The 13655-nt window shown below is 37.2% G+C and overlaps 1 protein-coding gene across 7 annotated transcripts in view; it reads left to right on the forward strand.

The window, feature by feature from the left end:
* The window catches only part of DROSHA (drosha ribonuclease III), a 127384-nt gene that overhangs the window by 68850 nt on the left and 44879 nt on the right, over positions 1-13655 (forward strand). For all 7 annotated transcript variants that reach the window (XM_030331958.2, XM_030331948.1, XM_030331983.1 and 4 more), the window contains 3 exons: positions 7247-7354; positions 7860-7998; positions 8324-8384. In XM_030331958.2, coding sequence (XP_030187818.1) covers positions 7247-7354; positions 7860-7998; positions 8324-8384 — 308 coding nt within the window. The remainder of the gene's footprint in view (positions 1-7246; positions 7355-7859; positions 7999-8323; positions 8385-13655) is intronic.

The following is a 13655-nucleotide window of genomic DNA, read 5'->3' on the forward strand; positions in this document are numbered from 1 at the left end:
ACATGGGTTTATAAACTTAAATTAATTAGAATTAAATGAAATTAGGGGTGCCTGGATATCTGTTAAGGGTCTGGCTTAGACTCAGGTCATGATCTCACGGTTTGTGAATTCGAGCCCCATGTTGGGCTCTGTGCTGACAGCTCAGAGCCAGGAGGCTGCTTTGGATTCTGTGTCTCCCTCTCTTTGTGCCCCTCCCCCACTTGTGCTCTGTCTCTCAAAAATAAATAAATGTGAAAATATTTTTTTTAGAATTAAATGAAATTAAAAATTCAGTTCTTAGTTGTCCTAGCCACAGTTCCAGCCCTTATTAGACACATCTTGCTATTGCCTGTTATAACAGCAGAGATGCAGAATATTTTCATCATCATAGGATGTTCTGTTGAATGGCACTGATCACTTATAAGTGTATTTTTTTGCGCAACCTACTCTTAAGTGATAGTGTGGTGTCTCTCTCCCTGTCTCTTTTTATTGTAAGTGGATTATTTAAGGGTGCCTGGGTGGCTCAGTCAGTTAAGCATCCATCTGACTTCGACTCAGGTCATGATCTCATGATTCTTGAGTTCGAGCCCTGCGTTGAGCTCTGTGCTGACAGCTGACACCTGGAGCCTGGAGCCTGCTCTGGATTCTGTGTCTCCCTCTCTCTCTGCCCCTCCCCCTCTCACACTCTGTCTCTTTCTCTCTCACAAATAAATAAACATTAAAAAAAAATTGTAAGTGGATTATCCAAACATTTAATAGTTCTTTTAGAGAGTAAATTCTGTTCATAGAAATCTGACTTAATCAGACCATTTTGCAATTGAAGAAATAAGTCTTTGAATTGGAATATATTTCTCCCCAGTCGTATACCTTATTTTAAAAATTGAAGTATAGTTGACATAAAATTAAATTAGTTTCACGTATACAACATAGTGATTCAGCAACTGTATACATGATGAAATACCACAATAAGTGTATTACAGTATTATTGACAATATTCCCTATGGTATGCTTTTTACCTCTGTGACTTATTTATTTTATAACTGGAAGTTTGTAACTCTTAATCCCCTTTACCTATTTTGTCCATTTTCCCAATCCCCTCCTGTTGGCAATCTCCAGTTTGTTTTCTATATTTATGAGTCTTTCTCTCTTTTGTTATTGTTTGTTCATTTGTTTTGTTTTTTAGATTCTACATGTAAGTAAGTCATAAGGTTTTTTGCCTTTCTCTGTCTGGCTTATTTCACTTAGCATAATACCTTCTGGGTCCATCCATGGTCTCTCTTTTGTGTGTAGCATTTTTAGTCACTAATGAATTATGACCTAGACCCAGTAATTCACTAAGAGCTTCCAAAGTGATATTTTAATTCTGTCTTTCTGCATTTATTAGTTAGAATACTTTAAAAAAGAATCTTTCCCTCATCAACTATTTGATATTCATACCAAAAAAAGTACTCATTTTTCTTTAATACACTAATAATAGTCCCAGGATAACAATATTAATGGCACCGATTATGGGAAGCAATTGTTTGGGGGTATTCCTTTTTATCTGTGATTTTCTACAGATGTGACACAAGGCATGCACACACATTACTGTGGTTTGGTCACTTGTGCTTATATCACAAACTGGGTACACAGATTCATTTATTTCATTTGACTTTGGATTTAAAGTGTTTCTTTTAGAAAGTATTGTTTTGTAAATCTGTAAAATATTTTCCATGTTTCCAAACTCAGGTTTATAAAGCCAAGTCTGTTTTAAAAAAAAATCTAATTTGTATCTCTTTCCTCTACTCCTTTCTTGCCACTCTGCACCCCTAAGGGTAGCCATCTTTTAGAAATGGTTTAATTTTTTCCTTTAATATAAGAAAACACAGACACATGCGCGCGCACATGCACGCATACATTCTTTGTATGTTTGGCCTCCCCGCTGTCAAACTGTTTTTTGTTATGTGGTCCCTGTGAGCTCCATTTTCGTTGTTTGTTTGTTTTTTCTTTTTTTTCTTTTTTTCTTTTTACATCTCTTTGTATTCGGGAAGGTTCATAATTCTGTATGAATGGTTATCTTTTTATTAACACTTTTGTAGTCTAATGAAACTTCTCCCTCCCCTCCTATGTGTGTCCCATTGCGCATTATGGAAAATAAATGATTATTATTTTTTGTGCTTCTCTCTCTCATCCAGCACCTAATTTGAAGTGATTATCCTTTTTTTAAAAATGTTTATTTATTTTTCAGAGAGAGAGAGAGAGAGAGAGAGAGTGAGCACGAGCAGGGGAGGGGTAGAGAGAGAGGGAGACAGAATCCAAAGCAGTCTCTAGGCTCTGAGCTGTCAGCCCAGAGCCCAACATGGGGCTTGAACTCATAAACTGAGAACATGACCTGAGCTGAAGTCAAATGCCCAATTGAGCCACTCTGGTGCCCCTCAAGTGATTATCCTTTTGCTGCAAGTTACTATTTATGAGACACACAGCAGCCTCATCCCTACTCTTCATGGACTTCACGTTCTCCCCTCATTTTCTGATAGTTGTAGTAATCTGTTAGAGTATTAGGCATTTTCTATAATGTTGACTCACTTATTGATTATCTGTAGTTAAAAATATATTTGAAGGTAATTGCTAGTTTATATGGCAGTGTCTATCCCCCTTGTTTTGATTGTCTGAGCTCCTTTCTGGCAGATTCCTTAAGAAGGGCTTATTGAAACAATTGTCCTTAAGGTCCTGCATGTTCCTAACCCTTTGTCTTTAAATATAAAGGCCACTTAAACTGGATTTAAAATTTGTGAGTTATGTTTTCTTTTTTTAACATCTTAAATATGTTCTCTTTGTTATCTGGCGTAAAGCTCTGTTGTCAAAAGTGATAATATGAATTTTATAAGTGATTTGGCCCTTTTATCTCAGTGCCTAAAGGATTTTTTTCCTTTAAAAACTAATAATAGCCATACTAGAATATGTCTCAGCTTTTTTGGTTAATTTTTTCAGATATGCTGTGTACCTTTCAGTATATACTTTCAAGTTGTCTTTTATCTCAAATGTTTTCTTGAATTACACATTTCATTATTCTGTCCTGTTGTATTGATTTTCTTTAAGGATTCATGTTATATGCACTTTGTACCTTCTTTGTTTATCTTCTGTATCTATCATTTTCTTTTGAATCCTTCATTTCTTTTTGATTTTTTTATTTCTCTAAAATTTTGCCTTTTTCCATCTTGTATTTCTCAAAGGCACTATCCATTGGTTAATTTGCTGTTCATTCTCTTTAGTCTGTATTCTTAAAATGATTTTTTCCTTTTGTGTCTTTTCTCTGAGGTTTGTCACTTTTTTTCAAATCTTCCTTTCCTCCAGTCATTTCATTTCTGAATTAATGTAAATGTAATACTTATTTGTAGGGTTTTTTTTTTAATTGCTTCCTTTGTTTTCTTAATTTTGTTTATCTTATTTTGAAATGTTAGGTTACAGCTTTCATCTGTTTTGTTGGCATGTTTTTCTGGCTTTATTTTTTAATTATCTGAGGAATCTTATTCTGTTCTTTCCATTTTCTGATAAAATCCTTGGATGGGGTATGATCATGATTTTGTATTGCTCTTCAAGTTAAATAATGTTAGATAAGTAAGTGAAATATTTTCTCGTACTTTTAGGAGGGAGGTAGAAGTCAGATTAACTTTTCACGGTTAAAGAGCCCCTCCTGCTGCTTGTGCAAAGTGATAAAAGACATGGCTTCATAATATCTGAGACCTGCCCTCTCTGCTTTCCTCCCCTACTTTTATCTGGACTTTCTTTTGCCCTTTATTCTTCCTCTCTTGCTTAAATGTGGCTTTTACTCTCCGTACTTGCTTCACCATGGGACTTTATCCTCGAAGGGAACTTCAGTTTTTAATTTTGAGTATTTATAGGGCCTTAGCTTCTCTGGCAGCATTACACTGTCCTCTTGTACTCACGCGGTAGATTGGAATCTGCAGAGCCCTCTCCAGTTTTGGTCACAGTTTTATTTTTTTTATTTTTAAAAAATGTTTATTTTTGAGAGAGATGGAGACAGAGTGTAAGCAGGGGAGGAGCAGAGAGCGAGGAAGACACAGAATCCCAAGCAGACTCTGGGCTGTGAGCTGTCAGCACAGAGCCTGATGTGGGGCTTGAACCCACAGACCATGAGATCATGACCTGAGCTGAAGTCATGAATGCTTAACCAACTGAGCCCCCCAGGTGCCCCACAAAGATTGATAATATAAAAAAGGGCACCTAGGTGGGTCAGTCGGTTGAATATCCAACTCTTGCTTTTGCCCTGGGTCATGATCCCAGGGTTGTGAGATTGAGCCCCACATCAGGCTCTGTGCTGAGTGTGGAGCCTGCTTAAGATTCTTTCTCTTTCTCCCTCTGCCCCTTTCCCCTGCTCATGCTTGCTCACTCCCTCTAAAATAAATAAAATGAAAAAAAAAAAAAAAAAAAAACAAAGCTAGAGATTTTAACAGTCTTATACATAATGTTGAGACTTTGTTGTCTAGGTTACAAGATGGGCATGGGTCATATATAGCTTTTAGTGATACTCACAAGAAACACTCATATCTGTAAAGATAAACTAGTATTATTTGGAGCAAGTTTAGAGGAAGTAGTGAAAGGAATCAGAGCTGTTTGACATGAGTAAAGGTTAAAGGAAATAAGACTTAGGTTAGTGAAGAAAAGATGTGGAGACATTACCATTAAATGTTTTTTTTTTGTTTTTTTTTTTGTCCCCAGGGGTATAACTAGGTTTCAAGGGACAAACCTCCAAGAGATAGATTTAGATTAAATGTTGATAATAACTTTCTAATCACCAGAGTACTCTAAAGAGGGTGTTCTTTCCTTTTTAAAGAATTTTTTATTAGAGTGCCTTGGTGGCTCAGTCGGTTGAGCGACTGACTCTTGATATTGGCTCTGGTCATGATCTCATGGTCGTGAGACCAAGCCCCGCTTTGGGCTCTGTGCCAACAGCTTGGAACCTGCTTCGGATTCTCTCCCTCTCTCTCTACCCCTCCCCTGCTCTTCCATTGCTCTCTCTCTCTATCTCTCTCTCTCTCAAAATAAGTAAGTATTTAAAAAATTATTTTTTATTGTTTTTAATTTTTTTAAGTTTATTTGTTTATTTTGAGAGAGAGAGAGAGAGCACAAGCAGGGGAGGGGCATAGAGAGAGGGAGGGAGGGAGAGAGAGGGAGAGGGAGAGAGAGAGAGAGAGAGAGAAAGAGAAATCCAAGCAGGCTCTGTGCCATCAGCACAGAGCCCAATGCGGGACTTGAATTCATGAACCGTGAGATCATGACCTGAGCCAAGGTGGAGAGTCGAATGCTCATCTGACTGAGCCACCCAAGTCCAGCCCGACCCAGCATTTTCTTTATTAAGTATAGTTGACATATAATGTTATGTTAGTTTTAGCTGCACAACATGGTGATTGAACAGTTCTATATATTACATAGTGCTCACTGTGATAAATGTAGTCATGATCTGTCATCATATGTTATTACAACATTATTGACTGTATTCCCAATACTGTACTTTTCATCTCTGTGACTTATGTATTTATAACTGAAAGTTTATACCTTTTAATCTTTCACCCATCCTCCACCCCCTTTCCCTCTGGCAACCACCAGGGTGTTCTCTGTACTAATTTCATTTGTTCGTTTTGGTTTTTTTTGTTTGTTTGTTTTGGTTTGGTTTTTTTAGATTCCATATAGAAGTGAGATCATATGGTATTTGTCTTTCTCTGAGTGATTTATTTCAGTTAGCATGATACCCTGAAGAGGGTGTTATTTTCTTGACAGGGGATGATCTCTTACTGGAGGTATTAAAAAAATAATTCATCAGTTTGAGTTCATACTTAAAGAAGATAGTTGCACTGTGTAGTCTTCATGACCCTTCTACCTTGAGTTTTTAGCATCAGCTCCCTTGAGCTTTCTGCAATTTAAATGCCTGGAAAGTGATACCAGACATTGGTCACAATTTTGTTTCCCTATTAACAATGTTCTTTAATGCAGCACTTATCAGAACAACATGGAGGAAATGCCAATACTTCTGATCATGATGGCATATCTCTGGGAAGCCCTTGAGGGCAGAGAGTGTCTATCTTTTTTCTCTTCCACAACCCTAGTAAGCCTTGCACATGGAGGTGCTCAATATGTATTTATTGAATTGAAATGGAAAAAAGGGCTTCCTGTTGATTGGAGTTCCTAATTGGGAGCATTGATCTTTACTTATAAGTTAATAATACAGGAGACTGATTTCTGCATTTTCAAGCAAATCCATTTTCATGTATTTTTAAACAATGCCATCTGAAACTGCTTCAAAGAGTAAAATGATATAAAGCGTATGTCAGTCATTCTGTGGGCTGTGCCCATCCTCTAGGTTCTGATGAATAAGATGAATAAGAATGACTCCTTTCTCTCAAGTTCTAGGGAAATATTATTAAGAAAAAGAGAAGGCTATGCCTTTTATGAAATTATTTCCAATAAGGCATCTTTAGCCAAATGAGAAGTGATTGAAACCAAAGTAAAAGTTCCATGTCCTCAGGTGACTTACCTGTATTGGTGGTTTTATAAAAGTCATCCTCAGATTATAAGATCATTAAGTATTAAACCTGGAATGGCCCTTTGAGATCATCTGGCTGAGAAGTTCTTACCTGGAGGATAGTGATAGGCTTTTAGGGGTCTGTGAACCCATTAAAATTGCATACCTTTTTTTTACGTGTTTATGCACATAGGCATTTTTCTGGGGAAACAGTCATTTTCCTTAGATTCTCAAAAAGGTCTTGACCTTGACAAAGTTTCAGAATTTGTAAGTCCTAATCCATTCTCTTGGAATTAAAGGCAGGAGGCCCAGAAATTCTAATGACTTGCTGAGATTACCCTGCTGTATCCTGTTCAAGCCGGGCTACTCCTACCTGAGTGAGGCTGAGAGGCCTTGTGTTGAGCATTTTTTTGTATTTGCTCATTTCATCCTTTTAACCACACCACCCCCCCTGCAAAAAAAAAAGTAGCTATACTGATTATTCCCATTCGGTAGGTGAGAAAACTGAGAGAGGGAGGTTAAATAACTCCCCTGTCAAGTCCCACAATTAATGAGTGACAGCAGGAATCAGACCGGGGCACTGTGATTCCTGAGACTACACCCTTCGTAACTATAGTCTACCACCTCTCATATGGGATTCGCAAAGATGCAATCTGGGATGGAAAATGGTTCTTGTTTGTTGTAAGTTAGATGAAGCATTTTTAGAAGTTTTTATAGAGTTAAACATATTGAAATTTTCTTTCCTAGCATGCAATGATGTTGCCTGTTTTGACCCATCATATCCGCTACCACCAATGCCTAATGCATCTGGACAAATTAATAGGATATACTTTCCAAGATCGTTGTCTGTTACAGGTAAGAATTACTCTCCTGTACACTCATAATGACAAAATAGGGGTAGTTCATCTTGCAGGTTACAAATGGAACATTGAGATTCTCTGTTCTGGGAGATAATGAGGACGTTTAGAAACATAGCTCTCCATTACTCTGGTCTCTGGTTGCCACTTTTAAACACTTTTTCTCACCTTTTTTTTTTTTTTTTTTTGACACTGTCTTTAAAGAAACAGGCTAAAATTTGCCTGTCAAACCTGAGTCCCTTCTTTCAGCCTTCCCTTCTCTATGGCTCTTCTTTTCAGGTGATGACTATCCTAGTTCTCCTTTGAAAGATGTGGATTTTTAGGTTTCTTTTCAGAAGAGGACTTGTAATAGAGCTCTGTTACAAGCTCTGACACTGGAAGAGAGAAGATGGAAAGATGAGGGCTTAAAATTTGACTGGATACGTAGATCTCTTTCCTGTTTCATTTGAAATGGTATAAAGATGGCACTGAGTTAAACTAAATTTATTTCATTGAAATTTTAGCTGGCCATGACTCATCCAAGTCATCACTTAAATTTTGGAATGAATCCTGATCATGCCAGGAATTCTTTATCTAACTGTGGAATTCGGCAGCCCAAGTATGGAGATAGAAAAGTTCATCACATGCACATGCGGAAAAAAGGTATGTTTGGATTCTACCATTGTATTTTGGCCTGTGTTCTCTATTGTAAACTAAATCCTCATGATATGACTGTTTTATACTCTCATTCCTTACTGCTTTATGACCCATATATAACAGCATTCACTTTGAGCATTATTATAAGGATGGATAAAATTTTTAGAAAAATTTGTTGCTCCCTTTCAAGTGCTTTAGTTGATCACACTTGTAGACATGCAGATATTAAACCTTTTGAAATCAAATTGGGGTAAAATAGATAATTATCTATCTGTCATATCATGATCCTAGAATGCTTCTAACAGTATTTATTTGTGTATTTTTTTAATAGGAATTAACACCTTAATAAATATTATGTCACGTCTTGGACAAGATGATCCAACTCCCTCAAGGTAAAGTAACTTTTCTTAGTAACAGCCTTATTGAGATATAATTCACATACCATATAATTCACCCATTTAAAGTACACAATTCAGTGGTTTTTAGAATGTTTACACAATGGTGCAACACTACTTAATTTTAGAATGTTTTCAGCACCCCGAAAAGAAACCCCTTACTTCCTGTTTCCCCTCAGCCTGCCCATCCCTAGGCAACCATATTTTGCTTTCAGTTTGCTTCCAATCTCTATGGATTTGCCTATTCTGAACATTTCATGTAAATGGTATCATACAGTGTGGTCCTTTGTGACTGGCCTCTTTTACTTAGCACAATGTTTTCAAGATTTATCCATGTTATAGTATGTGTTAGTGCTTTGTTTCATTTTATTGTCAAGTGATACTCCATGGTGTGGGTATGTCATGTTTTATTTATCGTTGATGGGTGTTTGGGTTGTTTCCACTTTTTGGCAATTATGAGTGATATTGCTGTGAATATTTGTGTACAGGTTTTTGTGTGGATATATATTTTGATTTTCTTGGGTATATACCTAGGAGTGAAATTTCTGGGTCATATGGTAACTTTGTTTAACCTTTTAAGTAACTGCCAGACTGTTTTCCAAAGTGGCTACATTATTTTATATTCTCAGAAGCAGTATGTAATAGGTTCTGATTTCTTCACATCTTTCCCAACATTTGTGAATCTAGCCATCTTAGTAGGTAGGAAGTATTACCTCATTTGTGGTTTTGTTTGTATTTCCCTGATGGCTAATGATGTTGTGTATCTTTTCATGTGCTTAATTGGCCATTTGTATATCTTACCTAAGAGAACTATCTGTGGGGAATCTTTTCCTGTGTTTAATTGGGTTATTTTAACTTAATTGATTTAGAATCATTTTTTATATATTCCAGATATAAGTCTCATCAGATGCAAATTTGCAAAAATTTTTTCTCATTCTAAGGATTGTTTCTTCATTCTTTTGAAGATGTCCTTCAAAGAAAAGTTTTGATGAAGTCCAATTTTTCTGTTACTTCTTGTGTTGTTACTTTGGTGTCATGTCTAAGAAGCGACTGCCTAATATGGAGTCACAGAGATTTACATCTTTTTTCTTTTAAGAGTTGTATAGTTTTTTTCTCTTACATTTAGATCTTTGATCTATTTTAGAGTTAATTTTTGTGTGTGGCGTGGTGTAGGGGTCCAGCTGCAGTCTTTTGATGTGGATATCCAGTTGTGCCAGCATCATTTGTTGAAAATGCTAATCTTTCTCCACTAAATTGTCTTGACACCCTTGTTGATAATTGATGGTATATGTGAGGATTCTTTTTGGACTCTCAGTTCTATTCTGTTGATCTTTATGTCTGTCCTTATGCTGGTACCACACTGTCTTGATAACTAACTTTATAGTAAGTTTTGAAAATAAGAAATGCAAGATCTCCAACTTTTTTTTCCTCTTCTTCTTCTTTCAAGTTTGTTTTGGCTATCCCAGACCCATTACATTTCCACATGAAATTTTGGATTAGCTTATCAATTTTTGCAAAGAAGCCAGCTAGGATTTTGGTAGGGATTGTATTGAATCTGTAGATCAATTTGTGAATGATTACCATCTTAATATTAAGTTCTGATCCCTAAACATTATATATCTTTACATTTATTTAAGTCATTTAACAAAATTTTTTTTTATTTTGTAAAGTTTATTTATTTTGAGAGAGAGAGAGAGAGAGAGAGAGAGAGAGAGAATGAATGGGGGAGGGGCAGAGAAAGAGAATCCCGTGCAGTGCAGAGTCCGATGTGGGGATTGAACTCACCAACTGTGAGATCATGACCAGAGCCAAAATCAAGAGTTGAATGCTTAACTGATTGAGCCACCCAAGCACCCCAAGTCATGTTTTTTTTTTTTTTAAACACTAATATTATTGTGTTTTTATTTATTTATTTTTATAATATTTGTTTATTTATTTTGAGCGACACAGTGAGCGGGGGGAGGGACAGAGAGAGAGAAGAGAGAGAATCCCAGACAGGCTCCACGCTATCAGCGAGCGCGGAGCCTGACAAGGGGCTTGATCTCAACGAACCATGAGAGTACTACCTGAACTGAGATCAAGAGTTGGACGTTTAACCGACAAGCCACCCAGGTGCCCCTAATTAAGTCATCTTTAATTAATTTAATTTACTTTATCTTATAGTTTTAAGAGTACATTTTGTCTTTTGCTAAATTTATTCCTAAGCATTTTATTCTTTTTGATGCTATTATATATGGAATTGTTTTCTTAATTTCATTTTTGGATTGTTCATTGCCATTGTAGACAAATAGAATCAGTTTTTGTATATTGATGTTGTATCTTGCAACCTTGATGAGCTCCTTTGTTAGCTATAATAGTTTTTTAGTGGATTGTGTAGTATTTTTTTGTGTATATGATCATATCACCTACAAATAGAGATGGTTTTAGTTTTTCCGTTCCACTTTGGATGCTTTTATTTCATTCTTTAAACATAGTTGCCCTGGCTAGAGCTTCCAGTATAATGCTGAATAGAAGTGGTAAGAGTGGGTCCTTGTCTTCTTCCTAAAATCTTTAGGTGAAAGCATTTTTTTACTGTTGAGTCTGATGTTAGCTGTGGGTTTTTCGCAGATGTCTTTTTTTTTTTTTTAATGTCTATTTATTTTTGAGAGAGAGAGAGAGAGACAGAGCATGAGTGGGGGAGGGGCAGAGAGAGAGGGAGACACAGAATCGGAAGCAGGCTCCAGGCTCCAAGCTGTCAGCACAGAGCCTGACGCAGGGCTTGAGCTCATGAGCTGTGAGATCATGACCTGAGCCAGAGTCGGATGCTCAACTGACTGAGCCACCCAGGCGCCCCTGTAGATGTCTTTTAATCAGGCTGAGGAAATTTCTTTCTGTTCCTAGTTTGCTGAATGTTTTTATTATGAAAGTATGTAGAATTTTGTCAAATGTTCTTTTTGTTTTTTATTCATTTATTTTTTTGCTATTGAGATGATCTTTTTTTTTTTTTTCATTCTATTCATGTGGTATATTGTGTTCATTGATGCTGAACCAACCTTGCTTTCCTGGGATATATCTCACTTGATTATGATGTATAATCCTTTTTATATGCTACAAATTTAGTCTACTAGTATTGCTGGGGATTTTTATGTCTATAGTCATAAGAGTTATTGGTCTGTAGTTTTCCTTTTCTGTGATATTTTGTTTGGTTTTATTATTAGGATAATACTGGCCTTATATAATGGATTGGAAATTTTTATATGTTAATTCTCATTATTGTCTTTCTTGATTTTAAGAGATACTCTCATATATTAACATTCTTAATTTTGTGTGGCCTTAAGCCCCTGAAGAATCTGGAAAGGAAGTGGACTGGGTCTAAACTCATTAACAGCCCTGGAAAACTAATGGAGGCAATTGCCTAATGGCTGAAGAGTCTCTGATGTTGCCCTCAGGAAGCTTATCTTTGTGTGTAAAACACAGTGGGTTATACTCTGAAAGCCAATAGAGATTGCTAGAGGGCAGATTTCTTTTTAAAATGGACAGTTGAGAAGTTAAATAGCCAGGCTTATCCCTCTTGGATCCAGACTTAAATGGATTAAAGGTGGGTAGAGCCGGGATAGAAGTGACAGGGTTGACTGTTGCTGCAGCTCATAACTGGCTTCCACAGCCAAGAGCATGGCCAGCCATAGCTAGCATAACTTCCTTTTCTACCTCTTTCTTCATCTGTCACTTTTCTTTTTAAATTGGCTTGCCTTGAGTTGCTCTCTTTTGAAATTATCATAGACCATACTATCTTCCTCTTCAATCAAGAGGTGAAAAGAAAGGCAGGATGAAACTTTAAAATTTTCGTTTGAAGATGATCATACGCCTTACTATGGTATTCTGTGAGAGCCTAAGATCAGAAAAGAGCTGTCTAATTAAAAGAGCCCTTAATCACACCCTCAGGGACAGTGTGGCCATGGTTTCCTTTTACCCTGCTATATTGTAGAGTCTCCAGATGACCAGTTCTGTGTTTTAATAAGTGGAACCCTGAGTTCCCTGCAGCCCCTTTGAAAAAGGCAAGGCTACACATGCCCTACACATGTACTTTACACTGATGAAAGCATGAGCTTAAATTATCTTTGTCTCATCTACCCTAACCATAGTTGTTGGTACGTAAATTGTCTCTGATAGTGTTGTTCAGACCTCACGATTTGTTTTCTTTTTTTCCGTCACAAAGAACAGGGCTTTCTTTCCGTGGCAGAAGGAATGATATCTGAGAAACCGTGTTCATTTTGAACTCAACCATGTTGAAAATGATAGAGAATAAACAGATATGATGTGTCCTTTGCTGCTTGTGTCGAGAGCCTCCTGATTATTGCTTATTGCTGATGTGGGGTTGACCCCAGGTTTCTGTTCAGTAAGAGCCTCCTCGCTTCTTTGGTGGCAGCGTCTGCTACGGCTGGACTGTGGTTGTCCAGCGGTCTCCGCTGTGCATGGCTCTTCATACATGTTTAATCCAACAGACGTTTATCTAGTACCTTTTGAGTTTGAGGTAATTTGTAGGTATTTTGGAGGATTTAAAGGCAAGTGAGACAAAGCCCCCACTCACCAGAAGGTGTGACTACCTTAGGTGGGGTAAGAGTGCTATGAACATAAATAACTTAATGTAAAAGATACTCTGCTAAGTGCTTCACTCAAGGTCAAAACAAAATATACATAGTCTGCTGTGGGGCTGAGGATAGCTCTGGTGGTTGTTTAGGGATTATAGGTCAGTTTTATATTATGCACTTGAATAATTGAGTTCACTTGAAATGATTTGCCCTCTCCTTTTATTTCTTAGTTTGCTATTTTAAAACGGGATGCAGTTGTCCCTGCTCCTTGGAAGTGTTTGTGTATCTTTAAAGTAAACCCTGTCGGGGCACCTGGGTGCTTCAGTCAGTTAAGTATCTGACTCTTGGTTTCAGCTCAGGTCATGATCTCACAGTTTGTGGGTTCGAGCCCTGTGTTAGGCTGTCAGTGCAGAGCCTGCTTGGGATCTCTCTCCCTCTCTCTGCTCCTTCCCTACTCATTTTCTCTCTCTCTCTTTCAAAACAAATAAATTAATTAAAAAAAAAAACTATCAAATTGCAAGTGTCAGTGGTTGTATCTCCTCCCAAACAAGCTTGCTCAGAACCTCAAACTTGAGAAAGGAAAAAGAGAAGGAGTGAGGTACTAATGGAAATAGGAATGTGGAGGAGCAGGACAGGCAGAAGAGAAGGGTGAGAGGAGGGGCTCTTGATCGAATCCTTCTCCTGATCCTCCTGGAAACCA

Source organism: Lynx canadensis, chromosome A1 (genome assembly GCF_007474595.2).
Source record: "Lynx canadensis isolate LIC74 chromosome A1, mLynCan4.pri.v2, whole genome shotgun sequence".
Lineage (NCBI taxonomy): Eukaryota > Metazoa > Chordata > Mammalia > Carnivora > Felidae > Lynx > Lynx canadensis.